Genomic DNA, 21,801 nt, shown 5'->3' with positions numbered 1-21,801 from the left:
AAGCTCATGATAAAATAAATAATTTTAATAAATAATATTGTATTAGCAAAAGGTTTGTGGAAATGTTAATATCTTTATTTTCTCAACCCTGAGTTAAAGAATAAGATCCCTTGAAATGAAAGAGTTATAGTATAATCCTATCTAATAATAGACAAACATGGTAATTAACCATACCACCGCTACGCTTCCCATTGGCTAATCAGCAGGATATGCAAATTAACTGCCAACAAAGATGGCAGCCGGCTGCCACCCAGCTGAAGTGAACATGAAGCTTGCTTGCTCCAGTGATGGAGGAAGCCAAGGTTCCCCACCTGCCGCGGCCCAGCTCTGAGCTCCGGATACAACAATGTTGCAATTATAGAAGCTAAACAAACCCAGATACCTGCTTTCAGCCAGCCACGGCCTCAGAGCTGGAGCCGGCTTTCAGCTCCAGTGACAGCTATAGAAGGTAAATAAAACCCAGAATAAAAAGAGAGAAAAAAAAAGAGGCTGGGAGCTTCAGTCACCTGCCAGACTGAAAACGGCCCTCAGCCCCTCACCCAGACTGGCCAGGCACCCCAGTGGGGACCCCCACACTGAAGGGGGTGTGACCAGCTGCAAACAGCCATCAGCCTGTCATCCAGGCTGGCCAGGTACCCAAGTGGGACCCCCAACCCTGAAGGGGGTGTGGCCAGCCTGAAAACAGCCATCAGCCCCTCACCCAGGCTGTCCAGACACCCCAGTGGGAACCCTCACCCTGAAGGGGGTGTGACCAGCTGCAAACAGCCATCAGCCCCTCACCCAGGCTGGCCAGGCACCCAAGCGAGACCCCCACCCTGATCTGGGACACCCTCAGGGCAAACCAGCCAGCCCCCACCCGTGCACCAGGCCTCTATCCTATATAGTAAAAGAGTAATATGCAAACTGACCCTAACAGCAGAAAGACTGGGAATGACGGGTCACTATGACACACATTGACTACCAGGGGGCAGATGCTCAATGCAGGAGCTGCCCTCTGGTGGTCAGTGTGCTCTCACAGGGGGGAGCTCTGCTCAGCCACAAGCCAGGCTGATGGCTGCCAGTACAGCAGTGCTGGTGGGAACCTCTCCTGCCTCCTCAGCAGCGCTAAGGATGTCTTACAGCAGTTTAGGTCTGCTTCCTGCTGGCAAGTGGACATCCCCTGAGGGCTGCCGGGCTGCCAGAGGGATGTCTGGTTGTCATCTTAGGCCCAATCCCCCAGGGAGCAGGCCTAAGCTAGCAAGTGGTCACCCCCGAGGGGTCCCAGACTGCGAAAGGGCACAGGCTGGGCTGAGGGACCCCTTACCCCCGAGTGCACAAATTTTTGTGCACCGGGCCTCTAGTTATTAATAATTTGATGTCTTTAAAAAGCCTTTTGGTATACTTCCCAGATATTGAGAAAGTGAATAACTCAAACAAAGGAGGACATAAATGAGGTGCCTGATGATAAGTCATAAAAAATCTTTAGTGATAGAAGACTATGTGATATTTAGCATTTATCTTGGAAGGAGATTAAAACTTTGAGTTTGTTTTTCACATTTACCTATTTATTTGGACAGATTTTCTCAGTGTTTATGTCTATAAAAACAAACTATGAATAAAACTAATGATGAATCTTGTCTTATCTAGCAATAACTAATATTCCTCTGCTAACATTTGAACTACTGATAAAAATATAGCACCATTCATCTCACCAAAAATGCATCAATAAAATATGTCATAGAAGGTTATATTGGACTAACCTTTTTATGGATAAAATTATAAACTTTGGACAAAATGTAAGAATAGTTCCAGTCATGTACCACATAACATTGTTTTGGTCAATGATGGACCACATATATGACAGTGGTCCCATCTACAGGCAGTCCTCGGGTTCTGTTGGACTCAATGTATGTCATTTCGTAGTTACGTCGCCATCTCCCATTTACAATATTTATTTTAAAAAAAAGTTCCGTCATTTCAACATATGTGCATATGTGCTTTATGTTTTTTATTATTTACTTACCACAAGTAAAGGTCAGGAATTATCTTTCTTTCAATTTTTTTTTTTTACTTTTTCACTTCATTACTGCTGTGTATGTGCTCCATGTGAGTGATGTAGGTGCTTATGTAGGTGGGCTCCAACTTACGGCGAAAATCGCATTATGTTGCACCATAGAAACTGATCTCTGAGGACCTACTGTATATATATAAAAGCTTAAGCGACCGTCTGACCATACGACCATCCGACTGGTAGCTATGACACACACTGACCACCAGGGGGCAGACGCTCAACACAGGAGCTGCCGAGCTTCGGTGACTTGGCAGCTAGCTGCAGTTCTCAGGTGATGCACCGGGAACCAGAGAAGAGAAACCTGATTCTGGGGTGCATCACCATCGCCACATCTCGCAATCCAGGACCCTTCAGTGGATGTCAGAGAGCCGGTTTCCGCCTGATCTCAGCAGGCCAGGCTGAGGGACCCTACCGGTGCACAAATCCATGCACCAGGCTTCTAGTAAGATTATAATGGAGCTGAAAATGCTATCACCTAGTGATGTCATAGCTGTTATAACATTGTAGTGCAATGTGTTATAGTTGCCTACAGTATTCAATACAGTAACATGCTGTACAGGTGTATAGCCTTGTTGTAATAGGATGTCATTTAACCTAGGTGTATAGTAGGCTATACCATCTAGCCTACTAGAGTGTACTCATGATAGAGTGTACTCTATGATGTTTGCACAACAATAAAATTGCCTAATGAGCCTTAGCTGGTTTGGCTCAGTGGATAGAGCGTCAGCCTGTGGACTGAAGGGTCCCAGGTTCGATTCTGGTCAAGGGCACATGCTCAGGTTGCAGGCTTGATCCCCAGAGGGGGACGTGCAGGAGGCAGCTGATCAATGATTCTCTCTCATCATTGGTGTTTCTATCTCTTTCTCCCCCCCTCTCTTTCTTTCTGAAATCAATAAAAATATATTAAAAAATAAAAATAAATAAAATTGCCTAATTGATGCATTTGTCAGAGCATATCCCCATCGGTAAGTGATGCATACTTATACTTGAAGGCACTAGAAAGTAATCAAAAGCCAGCTGGCAATAATTGAAGAGATGGCCACTCTTCGAAGAATTGAAAGATAATGAGTATAATTTATGCTCATATATCTTTCCATCTGAGAGTATTACTCAGTTTGCACTGTAAAAGGCAGCTGGAACTCAATCAAAAAGCCACCGTCTTAATGGCTTAACGAATTAAAGGATGAAGTTGGGGCTTCTGCAGCAGCTAGAAATTGAGGCAAAAAATCCCGAAAAAGAGGGAGGAACAAAGGGAGAGTGTTCCAAAATTTATACATACACTCTGCCCAAATCCTTGGTTGACCAATTAATGGGATGATATAAATTAATAAAGAGCAAAAATTGAGGCACTAGAAAACAGAAAATCAATGGTACAAGAGGTAGGTTTTTTTTTAAGATTAAAAAGTGTGATAAACTTTTAGCTAGATTAGTCAGAAAAAAGAAAAGGAAATGCCAACTACCAATATCTGAACAAAAGATAAGGTCCTTCCTTTCGTGGACTTCTAAGGGCTAAATGTTAACAGTCATGTGAGGAAAGGCACAGGTGGACTGTGGCAAACGCTGTGGGAGAAATCTACAGTGGAAAAAGGCCGACATGGAACGGAGAGGGTATTCAAGGCGGTAACTGAACTCAGCCCCAGGAGCCCCACGAAGGGCAACCTCAGCCTTCCCCACCCGTTTTCCCCAAGGCTTAGAGCAGGGGAGGTTTCTAGTCGCGTGCCGCGCCCCGCCCACCAATGCCCGCGCCCCGCCCACCGACGCCAGCGCCCCGCCCACAAACGCCCGCGCCCCGCCCACCGACGCCCAGGCTCTTACGCGGCAGGCGTAGGCGCGCGGCGGGGCGGGGCGGGGCGGGACCACCCATGGGCGGGAACCTGCCCCGCCGCAAGGTAGTGAGGTGGCTTCAGTCCGACCCAGCTGCTCCCGTGTCCCCGGGATGCCGAGGCCAGACCCCGACACCCCGCCTCTCTGAGCGGGTCTCGGCGCAGGAAGCACAGAGGGGGGCCATGGCGGAGTGCCCCGAGCCCGGGCAGTTGGCGGCCGCGGGCGGCGCTCTCCTGGACGGCGAGGACGAGGAGCGCGAGCCGCTGCTGCCGCGGATCGCCTGGGCCCAGCCGCGGAAGAGCGCCCCGGGGACCGCCGTGAGGATGGTCGAGGCTGCCGGGAAGGAGGGCGCGGCCTCTCTCAGGACCATCGACGAGGACGTGCTGTTCGGGCCCAACGACTCGCCCCGCTGTTCCTCCCTGGACGTGGGGCTCCCGAGGAGCTCGCCCACCCACCCGGACTTCGGCCGCTCCCTGGGTTCAGGTGGGACTCGGCTCTCCCGTTCTCCCCGCGACCCTCCCAGGCCGCCGGTCGCCGCTCCGGCCCCCCGCCTGCCCCCGGCTCTGTTCTCCGTGTCACACTAGCACTTGTCTGGGAGGAAAGGCAGGTGGCCGGGCATCCCGCCCGGGACCCAGGCCGGGACCGGCCGCTGCTCGGACCTGGACGCCTTCCTGGCCTCTCCTGCTCCCGCGCGCGCTGCCCCATTCCCAGGGGCTGTGGGCGGCGTCGCCTAGCAGTGGTTCTCAACCTCCTGGCCCTTTAAATACAGTTCCTCATGTGGTGACCCAACCATGAAATTATTTTCGTTGCTACTTCATCACTGTCATGTTGCTGGTGTTATGAATCGTCATGTAAATATCTGCTATGCAGGATGGTCTCAGGCGACCCCTGTGAAAGGGTCGTTGGACCCCCAAAGGGCTCGCGACCCACAGGTTGAGAACCGCTGGAAGGACTGTGGTTGTCCCCAACTCCGATCCCCGAGCCCTCCCTGGAGAGTGAGCCTAAACGTTTAGAATCAGACACTGAAGGAAGCTCGACAAACACTCTAAAGTGACCTAAGTTGTTGGCTCAAAGGTTGGACTTGAGTTTTGGGTTAAGAACCCTGAACCATCAGGAAAGTTCCCCGAGTTGGGAACTTGCAAGATGGTGCGGTAAAGGATGCCCCGTTGCCCCTGGGGCGCGTTTCGAAAGCTTTTGCTGTTGAATGTTATTGTGACGTTGGCCAGAGCGGGCAGAGGCCGTTGAATTTCTGTACCTACTTCTCTCCCCTGCCGTTTTTTTTCTTGCGTCATTTTCTATTTACCTGAAGAAGAAGAAGAAAACATTTTCATTATTAAGCGGACTAATAGCCGCAGGTGGAAAAGCAGGTAACTGAAATGAGGTTGAAAGTTAGTGAAATGTAGGGACACTCCTGCAGGCGCGGATATTCATTCATAAAGCAAGTTTTGGGGCATGTGGAGAGTAGACTGGTTGGAGTCCTAGCTAAAGATGAGACAAGCTGGCTTGTAAAATTGTGTTAACACCTGTGTGCTAGTGGTTAGGATGGTTTACGTGAGACGGTGTGTGCACTACGCCTGGAGTATCGCTCCATACAGGAGAGCTTAAAACAATGAAAATGGTTTTCATTAATGCTGCTGTTTTTCCGGAATCGTTAGATTTTACCTCTGCTGCTGCTACTACATTAGTGGGCCTTCTACGTTATGCAGAATTTTAGATAGAATAGGTCTGTGGTCGGCAAACTCTTTAGTCAGCAGAGCCAAGTATCAACAGTACAACGACTGAAATTTCTTTTGAGAGCCAAATTTTTTAAACTTAAACTATATAGGTAGGTACATTGTTATGAACTTCATTAGGGTACTCCTAAGGCTTAGGAAGAGCCACACTCAAGGGGCCAAAGAGCCGCATGTGGCTCGCGAGCTGCAGTTTGCCGACCACGAGAATAGGTTATTTAAATTGCAGTTGAACTTAAGAGTCAACATATTCTAGAGCAGTGGTTCTCAACCTTCCTAATGCCGCGACCCTTTAATACGGTTCCTCATGTTGTGGTGACCCCCAATTTCATTGTTACAAGTTGAACATAATTAAAGTATAGTGATTAATCACAAAAACAATATGTAATTATATATGTGTTTTCCAATGGTCTTAGGCAACCCCTGTGAAAGGGTCGTTCGACCTCCAAAGGGGTCGCGACCCACAGGTTGAGAACCGCTGTTAAATCAGAGAGGCCTAAGGGAAGCAGCCTTTCCAGTTCAAGGGTTACACTAACCATAAAGCTTTAGCAAACTGGTTCGGAGGTGCGGGTCAGCTATCATCATAACGTTAGCTAATGGATGCATTGACAGTACAACATTTAACAGAACAAACATGAAGTTGGAACCCCATCACAAATGGACCCACATTCACCTAGCTACACTGGTAGTTTGGGTATATATTACGTAGAATCCAGTCTGTGAAGTAACTTAAGACCCGTGTGTTTAGCTTGCCTTTTTCTACCCCAAAGTTACCTGTGTAGCTATATTTTAAGAACCTAAAACCTTAAAAGTGCATTTATTCTGTGAAAGTGAGGTTTTCTAAATAACATTAAGGCTAGGAAAAGTAAAAAGGGGGATAAACGTACTAGTATTCTGAGTACGTTTATCCCCCTTTTTACTTTTTAAATGGTAATAATTTCTATCACAGTTTATGGTTTAAGATCTTTTTGTGTATACTTCATTAAATCTCACTACAGCACTGCAAGTTAGTTATTCACCCCCGTCCCTGTCATGAGGATTGAAGATGAATAAAACTGTACTGCTAGTAGTTATAGAACCTCAGAGGTCTGCCACAGTTAAGTATCCAGGAAGTGGTAAAGCCAGGCCTGAGCCTAGTTCTTCAGGTCCTGCATATTTTTTTCCATTTTGCTGTGCATCCCCAAGTGTTATAAAATAGTTGTTACTTTTGGTTGTTTATTATAGAGGTCTTATTTTAATGCATTTAAAAGTAGTTTGGAATTGTGAAAGTTATTTGACAAATTTTAAACCAATTTTCTAAAAAATTTATGATGGAGTAATTTAACTAGATTTTTAAGTTTAGTTATTTTTCAGTGAGTACATTAACTTCCTTTGTCCTTTCCATCCATTTTCCACGAAGCCACCTCTCTAGTTTCAATAAATTCTTGCCTGTAGATTAATAGTAGCATAATTTATGACTATCCTGTTTATGTAATTTGTGTACTTTAGTGAAGGATGTCGTATGTCTCATCTTTAACAAGGCATTTGACAAAGTCTAGAACCAGCATAAACCAGTGTTGTTGGATCAGTGCCAAAGTAGAAGGATTAGTGGCACTCCTTGTTCTAATTGTCATTTTAATCAGTGAATTGGAGAGTAATAAAGGTGGTAATAACTAATACCTTCATAACAGTAAATGCAGGGTACCCCATATAATAGGGTAATATGCAAATTGGCAGAACAAACTACCAGTCACTATGAGGCGCACTGACCACCTCTTGGTCCCCTTCCTCAGCTGGCAGGCTCTGATCGCCCAGTGGCGAACAGGGAACTGGGGGTGGGTGGCGGGGAACACGGGTGGCACCAGACTGAGGCCCCCACCCCATCAGTCGCCCCACACACAGAGGGCAACCTGCAGCAGGGGCAGAGCCACCGGGTGGGAGGAAATGGCCAACCTCTCGGTTCCTACCCCTGGCTGGCAGGCTCCGATCACCTGATGGCAAACGGGAATGGGGTGGGTGGCAGCGAAGGGCAGGGCTGGCTGTGGACAGCCGGGGAAGATGGCCCTGATCGCAGGCCAGGCCTAGGGACCGTACCAGCGCACAAATTTCATGCACTGAGCCTCTAGTAGTTCTATATACATCATATATTACTCATAACCGACCCTATGAAGTGAGTACTATTTTTTATTCTCATTTTAAGGAAGCAGAGACAGATGAAGTGACTTCTCCAAGGTCCCAGTTAACACAAACGAGGAGCACATATCAGTTTTGTTAGAGAGCCTAACAATTAAGAGAACAGTGGTAGAATTCACAAAGAGCTACTAAAGTAAAAGGAAATGTGTGTTTATAAGCTATTAAATGATTCATGGTGGCTTATAAATGTAGGAACAAAATAAAATCATTTAAAAGTAAGGATACATTTTTATGTATTATAGAAGTGTACACTTGATACCTATATGATCTTATTAACCAATGTTGTCCCAATAAATTTAATAAAAAATAAATAAAAGTAAGGAGAAAAGATAAGAATGGGAAATAAGGATAATAAATTACATAAAATGAAGGCTGGATAAGTACACAAAATGCACATCAGGTATTTGATGCAGGCAGCCCACAAATTTGATTTTCAGATTACCGAGCAGCCAACTTGAGAGAAATATAATCACTGAGCCCATACAAGTTAAACAAAGATTGTTTGAACAAAAATGGAAGTGACAAATGATAATCTATCATGTATTCTCTTGGAGAAGAGACTATATGTTGAATAATACCTTTGTAATAAAAGTGATTGATTTTATACTATTCCTTATAACTTCCCTCAAGCCCATTTCAGTATAAGTAATTCTAAGGGGTGGTGCTATCAGTATTTCTGAATCTAGATTCAAGACGCTGATAATTTGGCTTAATTTAGAAAAAGTTATCAGAAAAGTAGAAGTTCTATGTGTCTGAACAATTCTCCATAACTGAGCTTTTTTTGAAAGGTAGTAAGCAATTGTGTGTTGGAGATTATTCCAGTAATAAGAATAAATCTTTATTTTCCATTTATTGCAGAGATTCCGCATTCATGAAATGTTTGAGTGCCTACTGGGTACTGGTAGAAATGGAGGCCTTGGGAAATCAAATGGATGTCTGGTCATCAGCCTTGTCCCCTGTAGCTTTGTAGCCTAATGGAGGAATTGGTCAATTAAAACAAATAGTTGTAATAGATGAAGGAAGTGCTTGGATGGGGCAAGCTGAGGGTTCCATTAAGCTGTGCCCTAGATTTTAGGGTCGTGGGAAGACTTAGCTGAGGAAGTTGCACCTCATATGAGAACTAAAGGATGAATAGCACTGAGGCAGGGTTCAGGTCACCAAACTTGTGAGCCTAGTAGTGATTACTCTGGCACCTAAATAATACATTTATTCCATTCAGTATTAAGTATCATCTCTTCAGGGATACATAGTGAACAATAAAGACAAAGTTCCTTCCTTCTTAGGGATTTTCATGGGGTAGATAAGAATTATTTGGAATTAGCATATCAATTGTATAGCCATGACTAAAATACTTAAATGACTTTTTTAAAATATGGAACGCTTCACGAATTTTTGAGTCATCCTTGCGCAGGGGCCATGCTAATCTGCATTGTTCCAATGTTAGTGTATGTGCCGCCGAAGCGAGCACAGACGACTTATTCTTTTAAGTAAGATAAATATACCCCTTAGAGTAGACCTTTTTGTAGTATTTTTCTTAGCACAAACATTTAAAAATCAGTAAATAACAGTATTATTTCTGTCTGAATTAAGGCAAATTTTAAATTAAGAAAAGTTTGTTTTGAATTTTTATCATCTTGGATGCATATAATAGCAATAAATTCGTTCTGTAAGTGTTTATGTAGTGGCTGTTATGTTCTAGGAACTTTAAAAGTGCTGGACATTGGCGGTGAAAAATTCTTGTCTTCTTGGAGCTCACAAATAAGCAAATTATACATTAAGTGATAAGAAATTAAAGTGGAGGTTAAGGGAGATTGGGTAGCATCTTGGGGACCATTATAAGGACTCGTACTTTTTCTTCAAGTGAGACAAGAAAAGGTTGTGCTGTTTTGTACAAAGGAGTGATATGATCTGATTTATTTTAAAAGGATTGCTATAGCTTCTCTGTTGAATATGGAAAGGGCATGGATGAAAGGAAGACCAGTTAGGAGACTTGTAATAACATAGGTGAGAGTTGATAATGACTTGATTCACGTGGTGGAAATGGAAATGGTGAGAGGTGGTTGGATTCTGGATATTTATTTAAGGCAGAGCCATGCAACTTGCTGATGGATTGGATGTGGGGGGTGAGAGAAATGATCCAGTAGAGAGGGAAATTTTGATGCAGGGATGAATTACTGAAGAAATGTTCTGGAGTAGTCCCTAAGGTAGGGTCTAGTACACAAAGTGGAAGAGTTGATCTTAGAGCTTGGACAGTTCACTGTAGTGGTAGATGAATGGATAGGACGTGGTTGGGTATACGTGGTGCTGAGGGCTAATGATAATTTTTCTGATTGCTTCTCTTAGTGAAATGGGAAGCTAGGTCAACTGCTGAGAGAGGAGGTGTTGGGAATTTGAGGAGAGGAGAGAGTATGTTCAGAACAGTGGGAGAGTCTATGGACCAGGGGAGTTGCCTTAGTTCAGGCTGCTATAACAAAATAGCATAAACTGGGTGGCTTAACCAACAGACATTTACTCCTCTCAGTTCTGGAGTCTGGGAAGTCCAAGATAAGGGAGCCAGCAGAGTCATATTCTGGTGAGGGCTCTCTCCCTCACTTGCAGATAGTCACCTTCTCATTGTATCCTCACATGGCAGAGGGAAAGGAAGAGAGAGAGCTCTGTGCACTAATCTCTTTATGGAGGCCCTATCCTCATGACCTAATCTAAACCAAATTACCTCTGAAAGGCCAATCTTCTGATGTAGTAACTTTGGGAATTAGGGTTTCCTAAGCAGCATGATACCCACCTGAAGTTTGTGGTGATGGATTTCAAGTGAGACCAGGCATTGTGTTTGTGTGTTTCTCTTGTCAAGTTCAGCTGTCTGAACCTAGGCTTGGTGAGCTGACAGTTGGGTTTAACCAGATTGGGAGTTTTCCACGTGACCTGATGAGAGCAAAGAGAAAGAGAGTGATTATATGATGATTGACCCTAATTTAAGCTGACCAAGGAGGGAAATAAGGGCATAAAGGAGGTGAAAATCAGTGGCAACATGCTAGATCACTGCTTTGTAGGTCTCAGTGGGGTGGACGAATTTGGGGGCTCAGGGTACCAGAGAGAGTGAATTAGGAAGATATAAGGTGCTTGAAATTTTAAGTATGGAGAGATTGTAGGTAATAACAAATCTAAGGTGTGACCTTGCAGTTGGAGACTTAGGTAGAATGGAAAACAAAATCACTGAAGAGAGGAGTTCAGAGGATTGTGCATAGTACTGTGATTAATCCAATAGGGATCTTGTGTTCCATGTGTCATTACCTGAAGCTTAAAGAGAAGTGGGGGTAGAGAGGGGAAAAGGGATGATCAAAGCAGCCTATATAATCATTATATTTTTATACTTTCATGTCCTGATGCTATTAGCCTGATCCAATATTACAGGTTCATATCATGAGCATTTTCTTAGCTGCTCTTTCTTCTTCTTCATGTGCTATATTAACACTGATTTTTCTCAATGCAGTAAATGTTGGTTCTTCAGAGTTGAATTCATTCTTGGATGATCCAGGGTTTGCTGATACTGTATGGAAAGCAGAGCAAGCAATAGAATTTGGAGTTCTTCCAGAAAGAATCTCTCAAGGTTCAAGTGGAAGTTACTTTGTGAAGGATCCTAAGAGGGTGAGAATTTCACAAACTTACTACATATAACATAAATTTTGGAAAACACTAATTTAAATGTGAAGTGATTGTGAGTTTCTGAAGATATTTTCTTGATAAATCTGATTGCACCTTCTTTTTAGAAGTAAAGATCAGGTTTTGGGTGTGTGATTTTTTTCTCTCTATTTTAACATTTGGTTTCAATCATTTATTGAAATGATTGAAATCTACTCACTTTTAGCTGTAGATTTATTGAGTATCATAAGTCCTTACCTTACAGTAGTCTATAACCCTAATAGCCAAGCAAAGTAGAAGTTTAAACTTTCAAAATCTGTTTAATGGCATTTCCAAGTTGCTTGATTTTTTTCAAAGATTTATTTTATGCTAGGAATATTTTTTCCTCACATTACAACCAGAGAAGAAGCCTGGGAAGTTTGAAGTTTGAAGGCATTAGAAAGTGAAATGAATCAAAGTATAATTCTAGGGCAGAAAAGAGAAGCTGATATGGGACTTTGTTCCACTTAGTCTAGAATTTTTCCAGTACCGATGTTATCATTTATAAAAACTTTCTGAATGATGCATAGCCAGCAGTTCCTTTTTTTAGAAGGAATAGAGATTATAATTTCATCCAGATGTTTTTTTGCAAAGATCGAAATTATATTTAAAATAAAGTCTTTTTTGAGCTTTAAGTATATAGGTAATGTCAATCTCAATCTTTATTCCAAGTTTGATTCCTCAATTTGTTCTTGTTGACTTTCTTACTAGTGGTTTAGACTTTTTGCATTATAAAGCAATTACATACTTAAAATTATAGTAAGATTTTTACTTCTTATCTAAGGATAATTCAGCCCCTAAATTTAATATGAATATATTTTATCAGACCAGTAGTAAAGATAGACTATTAGATATCCATGAGCAATTTTTTTTTAATGAGAAAATTTACTTAAAATTGGTTCATAAAAAAATAATTGGAAAAAAGATTAGGGTCAGAGTATCTGACAATATAGATGTTTACTATAGCCTGTCATTACCTTCATATTTTATCTTTGTCACCTGTGTAGAGAACACATTTTGTCATTAGATTTATTAATTTAACATGATTGAATGCCTGCCGTGTGTCAAGTACTGTTCTGAGTTCTTGGGATACAGTTCTAAGACAGTTCCTGCCCTTTTAGAATATACATTAAGTGGGAAAAGTAGATAGTAAACAAAATAACATAATTTGGATATTTAACAGATATTGAATAATAACTGTTTGATCTAGATCAGTAATTTCCACACATTTTAAATTCAGTGGACTCTTTTAATAAGTTGGAAGGCCAGCAATATAAAACAGGAGGCATGGAAGTCTATCTGGTTAAGTGTCATGAGGTCTTGGAGCCCTGGCCTCCCCTCCCCTCTCACCTTCCCCAGGGTTTCTCAGGAGCACAGTTTGAAAACCACTAGCCTCAAGGATTATTGATTTTAGACTGTTGAATGAGAATGAATGTAAAAATGTGATTGGAACTAAATCCCTTAATATCTAAGGGTTTTATGTCCAAGTCTGTGTTGGGAAGATTTATCAGAATGAACTTTATGGATTATTATCTCTAATTAGAAGTCTAATAAAATTTTCTACTTTTTTCCCCTATAGAAAACTATTGGAGTGTTTAAACCCAAATCGGAAGAGCCTTATAGTCAACTGAATCCAAAATGGACCAAATATATTCATAAGGTCTGCTGCCCTTGCTGCTTTGGCAGAGGCTGCTTGGTTCCTAACCAGGGATACCTTTCTGAAGTTGCTGCCTCCCTAGTGGATGAAAAGCTTCATCTGGGCATTGTACCAAAAACAAGGGTAAAGGAGAATTTGTTTTTAAGCCTGGACTTTGGTTCTCTGAACATATTTCTAATGACAGAGCCTAAAATTGAACTCCCTTTTTTGGTAATTCAGAGTCATGAGGGACTAATAAATCGATTCTAGTATAGAGCCACTAAGTTCTCAAGGGAATGAATGTCTCCTGCACACATGAGCTGAGGTGATGCCAACAAAAGAGGAAAAAGAACTAGTTTTTAAAAAGCAGGTAAAGATCAGGGATCTAGAAATTCTGTTAAAGGTAAAGATAACTAATGTGCTCAAAAGACTTTTTTCTTGGAAACTTCCTCAAAATATTCATTCCTAATTGTACATTTCAAGACTGTTACTTCTTTCTCCCAGTGGCTAATTTTAGGCTGCTTCTCTCAGAGAGAAAGATGTGCCATTTAATTGACTGCAAAATCCCTTAGCCTTTCTATTTTAGATTCTCTGAGGCATTTCGTATAGGATTAAAATTGGCTAATTTATAGTATTCAAGTGAGTTTCTTAATGTATATGAATATAAATACTATTATGCAAATTCTAATAACTATTTTTCTAAACCATATGTTTCTAGGTGGTTTGGCTTGGCAGTGAGACTTTTAACTACAGTACAATTGACCGTGCAAAAGCTAGAGGCAAAAAGTATGCTTTAGAGAAAGTGCCAAAAGTAGGTAGAAAATTTCACCGAATAGGACTCCCTCCTAAGGTAAGTTACTGTGATAAGCTTTATTTGGGGGCCAATTCAGCACCTATTACCTGAGCTCCATGTGCTAGGTATTGTGCTGTGGGCTGCGGATAGAATAGTAAAGAAAACAATTTTTTCATCTTCAAAGAGCTTTATAGTAAAGAAGCAGTCTCAATGCAAAATAGTAAGTGCCGGGAACTCAGAATAGAGGAGGGATATGTAACCCATTTTGGAGGATTAGCGAATGTTTGCAAGAGGAGGTTGCATCTATAGCTTTATAAAATAATGGCTACAGCACAGATCCAGAGTCAAACTTAGATTTCACTCCCAGCCTCTCTATCAGTTAGCTCTGAGACCTGAGGCTAGTTCCTTACTCTCCTAGCCCCAGTTTCTATAAAATGGGGGAATGATAGAACCTACTTCTTAGGGTTGTGAGGATAAAATGAAGAGATTTCTGTCAAGTACTTGGTATAGTCCTAGCACATACAAAAGTAAATGGTAGTAACTATGTTTACTCACTACATATTAGCTTTTGGTTTTTCTTACCACTTTTAAATAAAACTAAGGGATGATTAGCAGCTAGCTAAGCAAGGGTGGGAAGGGTTAATGAGAAAGGTATATTAGAAAAAGATCTAGGGGGTTTTTTTTTGTTTGTTTGACCTGCAGTTTTGTTGTTACAGCTGTGCATTTATCTAGATCAGTGGTTCTCAACCTTCCTAATGCCGCGACCCTTTAATACAGTTCTTCATGTTGTGGTGACCCCCAATTTCATTGTTACAGATTGAATATAATTAAAGCATAGTGATTCATCACAAAAACAATATGTAATTATATATGTGTTTTCCGATGGTCTTAGGTGACCCCTGTGAAAGGGTCGTTCAACCCCCAAAGGGTTCGTGACCCACAGGTTGAGAACCGCTGATCTAGATAAAAGAATTCGAATAAAAATTCATGGTCAGTCTAACTTATTTTTAAAATTGTACTCCAAGTAAGCAAGGAGTTGGAAAATTTTTACAAAGCCTGTTACTCCTTGGATATGCTGAAATAAATGTGACTAAAAAAGAATATTATTTGCATATTTATGACTACTAGGACTTAATTACCAGTGCTTTAGAGAAAACCTTTAGGAAATCATTAAAATTTCATGCCAACAAGAAGACCATAAATTGTTAAGAAAGGGTAAAAAATAGATTTTCTTTGTGGTGATTTGTTTGTATTTATGAGGCCAACTAGGTCACCCCTTATCTGTGTGTTGTGTGCTGTTTATTTATTTATTTATTAAATATGTTTTTATTGATTTCTGAGAGAGGAAGGGAAAGGGAGAGAGAGAGATAGAAACACCAATGTGAGAGAAACATCAATTGGCTGCCTTCCTCATGCCCCCACTGGGATCGAGCCTGCAACCTGGACATGTGCCCTGACAGGGGATTGAACTAGTGACCTCCTGGTGCATGGGTCGATGCTCAACCACTAAGCCACACACAGGCTGGGCTGTTGTGTGCTATTTAAATTTGTATTTCCTTTAATGTTAACAACAATAATTTTAGTGGTAGAAATGCTTTTTATCCTAAAATAGCTGCTATGCTCCTTGAACATTTTTTATGTGCTATGTATTCTTTATGTGATTATTTAGCATTTGTGTGTAAAAATAGTATTCTTGATAAATATGGCTTATCTAAATTAGTGTTAACTCTTCTATTTTTCTTGTTGTGTTTATATATTTTATGATACTGCTGAGAAATTTAAAAAATAATCCCTTCGTTCTTGTACTTTCTTTTCTAACTATAGTTCTTAAAATTATAGATTGGTTCCTTTCAGTTATTTGTTGAAGGTTACAAGGAGGCCGAATTTTGGCTTAGGAAATTTGAAGCTGACCCTTTGCCTGAGAATACTAGAAAACAATTTCAGTCGCAATTTGAAAGATTAGTGATTTTGGATTACATCATCAGAAATACAGGTATTAAAGTTCTCTCGTTTGTTCAGTCAAATCTTGTTAGCTTTCCAACTGTATTCAACTCCTGTCATCCAAATCAAAGACATAAGGTTTTGATGCATAAGTCTTGAGGCCACTTTTTCTTTATCTGCCTTCGAAAAGAGAGATGCAGTCGGTCCTGACCCGTTTGGCAGAATTGGAGATCCTGATTCAAAGCAGGCTCCTGTCCTGGTGATCATGATCAGTTTCTATCCATAGTGTGGTGTTTCTTGGCAGCTGGACAAAGCCAGTTATCAGAAATGCTGTCTGCATAATATGAATAATTAAAACTTGATTGTATAAATTATTTTAGATGCTTATTTTGACTGTAGATAACTTAGTATAGCCTATAAATACATTAAACTCTTAATTTTTTATGCACTGGAAGGGAGCAGTGATGTAGGTAATGTAACACAGTGGTTTCCAAATGTGGTCCTTGGCCTACAAGGTCAGTGTTATGTGGGGACTTGTTACACGTGCATCTTCTAGTAGCCCACCCCAGACCTGCTGGCACAGAAACTGCATGTCGGGGCCAGAAGTTTGTATTTTAACAAGTCCTCCAGGTAATTCTGCTGCACTCTGAAGTTTGAGAACCACAGGTTCAAATAGTCACTCATTTATATTGATTTCTCAAAAAATAATATGTACTTTTCTAGATTTAAAATCTTAATTAATATGGTTTTAGGTTAAAGTTAAAATTAGTGTAGAGTCTAGAATACTCGTGTATAGACATTAGGTGAGAGTATTACCATACTCCTGGTAATGGGGTTAGATGCTTTTTCTTTCTAAGGCAGAGAAAAATTATCCCTGATTTTAATAACCTTGATTTAATAGCTTTGACCATCATTGTATCTACCTCATAGAGTCGTTATGAGAATTAAATGAATTAATATATGTTGCCCAACCTGTGTGGCTCAGTGGTTGAGCGGATGAACCAAGAGGTCATAGTTCAATTCCTTGTCAGGGCACATGCCTGCATTTCAGGCTTATTCCCCAGTAGGGGGTGTGCAGGAGGCAGCCAGTCGATTCTCTATCATCATTGATGTTTCTATCTCTCTCTCCCGCTCCCTTCCTCTCTGAAGTCGATAAAATATATATGCATGTTAAGCACTAGCAAAATATCTGGCACAGAGTAAATGCACATAAATGTTAGCTAACATTTTTTAATTTGTAACATTTTTGTTGTGTTAAATTAGAGTTTTAATATATAAATATATGTCACAGATAACTAATGACAGTTGAAATCAAGAAGTGACTGACTATATTTTTCCCCTTGATGTTAAGCTATGATACCCATTAAAAAAAAAGTAACAGATATTTGTTTTGTTTTGTTTTATTTTTGCTGTTTTGAAAGACAGGGGAAATGATAATTGGTTAATCAAATATGAAAAGAAGAAAAATGGAAAGGAAATTAAGGTAAGGAGACTTAAAAAGAATACATACATATGTGTATACACACATACACACAATCAATTTCTGTAAAAGATTCCTTGAAGTTATTCTTCATAATTTTCTCATTTCCTTCACTCAGACCCTTGGTTTTTATCTCATTTTTCTGTGTTTTATTTTTCTTCATCTTTTTTCTTTTTTTAAAAAATGTATTTTTTAATATATTTTATTAATTTTTTACAGAGAAGAAGGGAGAGGGATAGAGAGTTAGAAACATCAATGAAAGAAAACCATCGATCAGCTGCCTCCTGCACACTCCCCACTGGGTATGTGCCCGAAACGAAGGTACATGCCCTTGACTGGAATCGAACCCAGGACCCTTGAGTCCGTAGGCCAACGCTCTATCCGCTGAGCCTAACCGGTTAGGGCCTTTTTTCTTTTTTTCCCTTGTTTACACTAGTATTTTTTAAATTCTATTCTTTTTAAATATCTCCATGCAACTTTATTTTTTTATGCTGCATTAGAATAGAATGATACCAGATTGGTACCATACTTATTATAGAGCTTGAGAATTTTTTGTAGGACCAGTTTTATTTTGCTTTTATGTAATAAAGGCTTCTGGTATTTTGGGTCATGTTTATATATTACTAATTCACTTCTTTCTCTGAGTCTTATGAATCGGTATTAGGACATATAGTACTATGGAATGTGTGTGCTTTACCTGTGCATCATATACATTGAACTTAAAAAAATATACTACTTATATAAGCGTCTGGGTTTAGTGTACACATAATGGACTGCATAGATCCATAATACCATCAGAAGAATAGAATTTAGATAAATTTTTGTCGACTTTGACAAAAGTTTTAAATATTTATATAATTTTAAATATTTGGATAAGAGAAATTTTCAGAATAGTTTTACTGGTTTAAAGCAGTCTATACATTTGAGAAAGTTCCAACTAGTTAAAAAAATAATTCCTCCAATACTTATAATCTGTGTTCTCATCACTTAAAGCCATGGCATCACTCTAGAAAGTTTCTATTTTTTTTTAGTGTTTATCAAAGAAATTTAAAACTTCATAGTCATAGTACTTAGCAATAAAAAGAACAAACTCAGTATAGGCAGTAATGTGGATGAATCTCAAAATCCTGCTGAGTGAAAAAAGCAGTGAAAGAAGCTGCACACAGCCCTAGCCGGTTTGGTTCAGTGGATAGAGTGTCAGCCTGCAGACTGAAAGGTCCCGGGTTCGACTCCGGTCAAGGGTACATGCGTGGGTTGCGGGCTCGATCCCCAGTAGGGGACGTGCAGGAGGCAGCCGATCAATGATTCTCTCTGTTTCTATTTCTCTCTCCCTCTCCATTCCTTCCTCTCTGAAATCAATAAAAATAACAAAAATAAAAATAAAAAACAGTGAAGAATTTAAAATAAATTTTAAAAAAAGAAAGAAGCTTCACACAAAGGGAACATACTGTCTGATTCCAGTTTATAAAACTCCAAAGAGAGCAAACTAAATTCCTATGGCAGAAAGCAGACTGTGATTGCCTGGGGGTGGGTAGAGGGAGGGAGGGACTGCAAAGGGACACAAGGAACTTTTGGGTGAAGGTGTAACATCTATCAGTGCTTATCAAATTGTACACTTAATGTGTGAAGTTTATATTCTGTGTGAATTATACTTCAGTAGAGTTGTGAGCAGAAAAAATGATAGAAATAAAAATAAATGCCAGTTATAGCAGAAATGGGTTTAAAATACAGACTTAAATATACATATTTATATTGGTATATCTTGAGCAATTAGATTTTACTGAAGACTTCATTATTTTGCTTTTAAGTATTTTGTGCATTTTCAGTGAGATATTTGATATAAACTAAAGGAAATAAACCTGACATGTATCACACAAACCTTTACTCTAATACTTTTAAATTTAAAAAAATATTTATTTAATTTATTGGAGTGACATTGCTTAATATAATTATATAGGTTTCAGGTGTGCAATTCTATAATAAATCATCTGTATATTGTATTGTGTGTTTAACACCCCACTTCAAGAATCCTTCATCACCATTTATTCTCCCTTTACCCTCTTCACCTACTGCTAACTCCCTTTCCCTCTGGTAATCATCATACTGGTGTCTGTGTCTATGAGGTTATTTTGTTTGTTTGGTTGGTTGGTTGGTTTTTTGTTTTTGTTTTTGTTTTTGCTTAATCCCTTCACCTTTTATACCCAGCCTCCCAACCCCTCCCCCCTCTTGATAGCTGTCAGTTTGTCCTCTAGCTATAAGTTCGCGGGTTTTTTTATTTTTTTTATTGCTTAAAGTATTACAAAGAGTATTACATATGTCTCCTTTTTTTTTTCTCCCCTTGACCTTCCCCTGGCCTCCCCTACTCCGCAGTGTCTTGTGTCCATTGGTTATGCTTATATGCATGCATACAAGTCCTTCGGTTGATCTGTTACACCGCCCCCTCCTTCCCTGCCACCGCCAGCCCTCCCCAGACTTCCCGCTGTAGTTTGACAGTCTGTTTGATGTTGCTCTGCCTCTATATCTATTTTTGTTCATCAGTTTATAATGGTCTTAATTATCCATAAATGAGTGAGATCATGTGGTATTTTTCTTTCATTGACTGGCTTATTTCACTTCACATAATGCTCTCCAGTTCCATCCATGACGTTGCAAATGGTAAGAGTTCCTTCTTTTTTACAGCAGCATAGTATTCCACTGTGTAGATGTACCACAGTTTTCTAATCCATTCATCTGCTGATGGGCACTTAGGCTGTTTCCAGATCTTAGCTATGGTAAATTGTGCTGCTATGAACATAGGGGTGCATATATCCTTTCTGATAGGTGTTTCTGTTTTCTTGGGATATATTCCTAGTAAGTTCATTTCTTTTTGTTTGTTAGTTTATTTTGTTCATATTCTACATATAAGTAAAATCATATGATGACTGACGTATTTCACTTAGCATAATAGTCTCCAGGTCCATCCCTGCTCTTGCAAAAGGTAAGATGTCCGTCCTTTTCACAGCCAGGTAGTATTCCATTGTGTTAATGTATCACGGCATTTTTCTCACTCATCTACTTTTAATTTTAAAATTATCAAATTTACCTTTTATTATTTTACCTAGGCCACTTGATAATGGCAACTGTCTATCTTTAAATGATAGGAAGTACTCTTTAACACATAAACCTTCTTGCTCCTGAGGCCTTTGTTTCTACTATAGAGGAATATAGAAGTTAGGAATGGCCTAGGTTCTGTAATCAAGAGTTTCTTGAGGTTCCTTCTACTGGACCTTATTATACTTAGCTATAGTCTTTGGGCAGTTCCGTTTAGAAACGTTTTGTATTTTAAATGAATTATTTCTATGGGCCCCTACAAAAGACTACATTTTAATAAGTTAACTTATTGAGTTGTTTAAAATGTCCATATTTTGTAACTTTCATACATTTAAGCAATGCATTGAGCAATAATTATACAGAAAAGTACATCTTTTTTAAAAAAATATATTTTTATTGATTTCAGAGAGGAAGGTAGAGGGAGCGAGAGATAGAAACAGCAATGATGAGAGAGAACCATTGATCAACTGCCTCCTGCACGCGCCCCCTACTGGGGATGGGGCCTGCAACCTGGGCTTGTGCCCTTGACCAAAATCAAACCCGGGACCTTTGATTTCACAGGCCAATGCTCTATCCACTGAGCCAAACCAGCTAGGGCCAGAGTAATACTTTATGTCTTAATAATTCCAAGCCCTCTTCCCAAAAGAGGGGGGGTGGGGGGGGAACAGACCATTAATACCTAAATTTGTAATATAAAATTTTTTTTTTTACTAGTGATTTGAAATTCTTACTGATTTTTAAGACAGCCTCTGCCTTTTAATGGTGAATTTGAACTTTCTGGGGACTTATTTTTTATATAGACTCTTCAGATAAAGTGTATTTAAACCTCAATAATTACTATAAATACTTTATCCGTTGAAAATGTTTATATACATTATTTTATCAACAGACCATTTTTCTTCATTTTAGGAAGCAGAATGGGTTGATGAGAAAGAATCTCTTATTAAAGTAGCTGCAATTGATAATGGTCTAGCATTTCCTTTTAAACATCCTGATGAGTGGAGAGCATGTGAGTATTTAGAACCTTCTGTAGGTTCTCTAATTACCCTTTTTCCAGAAAAGGAAGGGAACAAAATTTATGATCATTAAACTGGCAGAATAAAAACCAGGTGACGTATCATTCATTAGGACTTAATTTTAGGCACTAGATGCAGAGATGTGTGCTACATGGGACTTACCATGTATGTTCGCTTATCTTTAGTTAACTGTGTCTGGTTTTGATTTTTTGGCTTGTGTTAGCATTGTAAAGTAACTTTGATAGCTTTCCAAATTTAAATATATATATGATAAATATATATATTATCTATATGTATAAAAGCCTAAGCAACTGTCTGACCATCCGACCGGTAGCTATGACACGCACTGACCACCAGGTGACTTGGCAGCTGCGGTTCTCGGGTGATGTACTCA

At 40.0% G+C, this 21,801-nt stretch overlaps 1 protein-coding gene across 1 annotated transcript in view; it reads left to right on the top strand.

Annotated features, from left to right (window-relative positions):
• Nucleotides 1–3,893: 3,893 nt before the first annotated feature.
• The window catches only part of PI4K2B (phosphatidylinositol 4-kinase type 2 beta), a 28,382-nt gene continuing 10,474 nt past the window's right edge, over nucleotides 3,894–21,801 (top strand). Inside the window, exons 1-7 of the mRNA XM_081083134.1 lie at nucleotides 3,894–4,357; nucleotides 11,264–11,418; nucleotides 13,031–13,231; nucleotides 13,806–13,937; nucleotides 15,720–15,873; nucleotides 17,243–17,304; nucleotides 21,301–21,400. Of these exons, the coding sequence (XP_080939260.1) occupies nucleotides 3,913–4,357; nucleotides 11,264–11,418; nucleotides 13,031–13,231; nucleotides 13,806–13,937; nucleotides 15,720–15,873; nucleotides 17,243–17,304; nucleotides 21,301–21,400 (1,249 nt within the window). The 5' untranslated portion in view covers nucleotides 3,894–3,912. The remainder of the gene's footprint in view (nucleotides 4,358–11,263; nucleotides 11,419–13,030; nucleotides 13,232–13,805; nucleotides 13,938–15,719; nucleotides 15,874–17,242; nucleotides 17,305–21,300; nucleotides 21,401–21,801) is intronic.

This window comes from Myotis nattereri (assembly GCF_964212035.1).
Source record: "Myotis nattereri genome assembly, chromosome: 1".
Classification (NCBI taxonomy): domain Eukaryota; kingdom Metazoa; phylum Chordata; class Mammalia; order Chiroptera; family Vespertilionidae; genus Myotis; species Myotis nattereri.
This window is presented reverse-complemented; position numbering and strand designations above follow the sequence as displayed.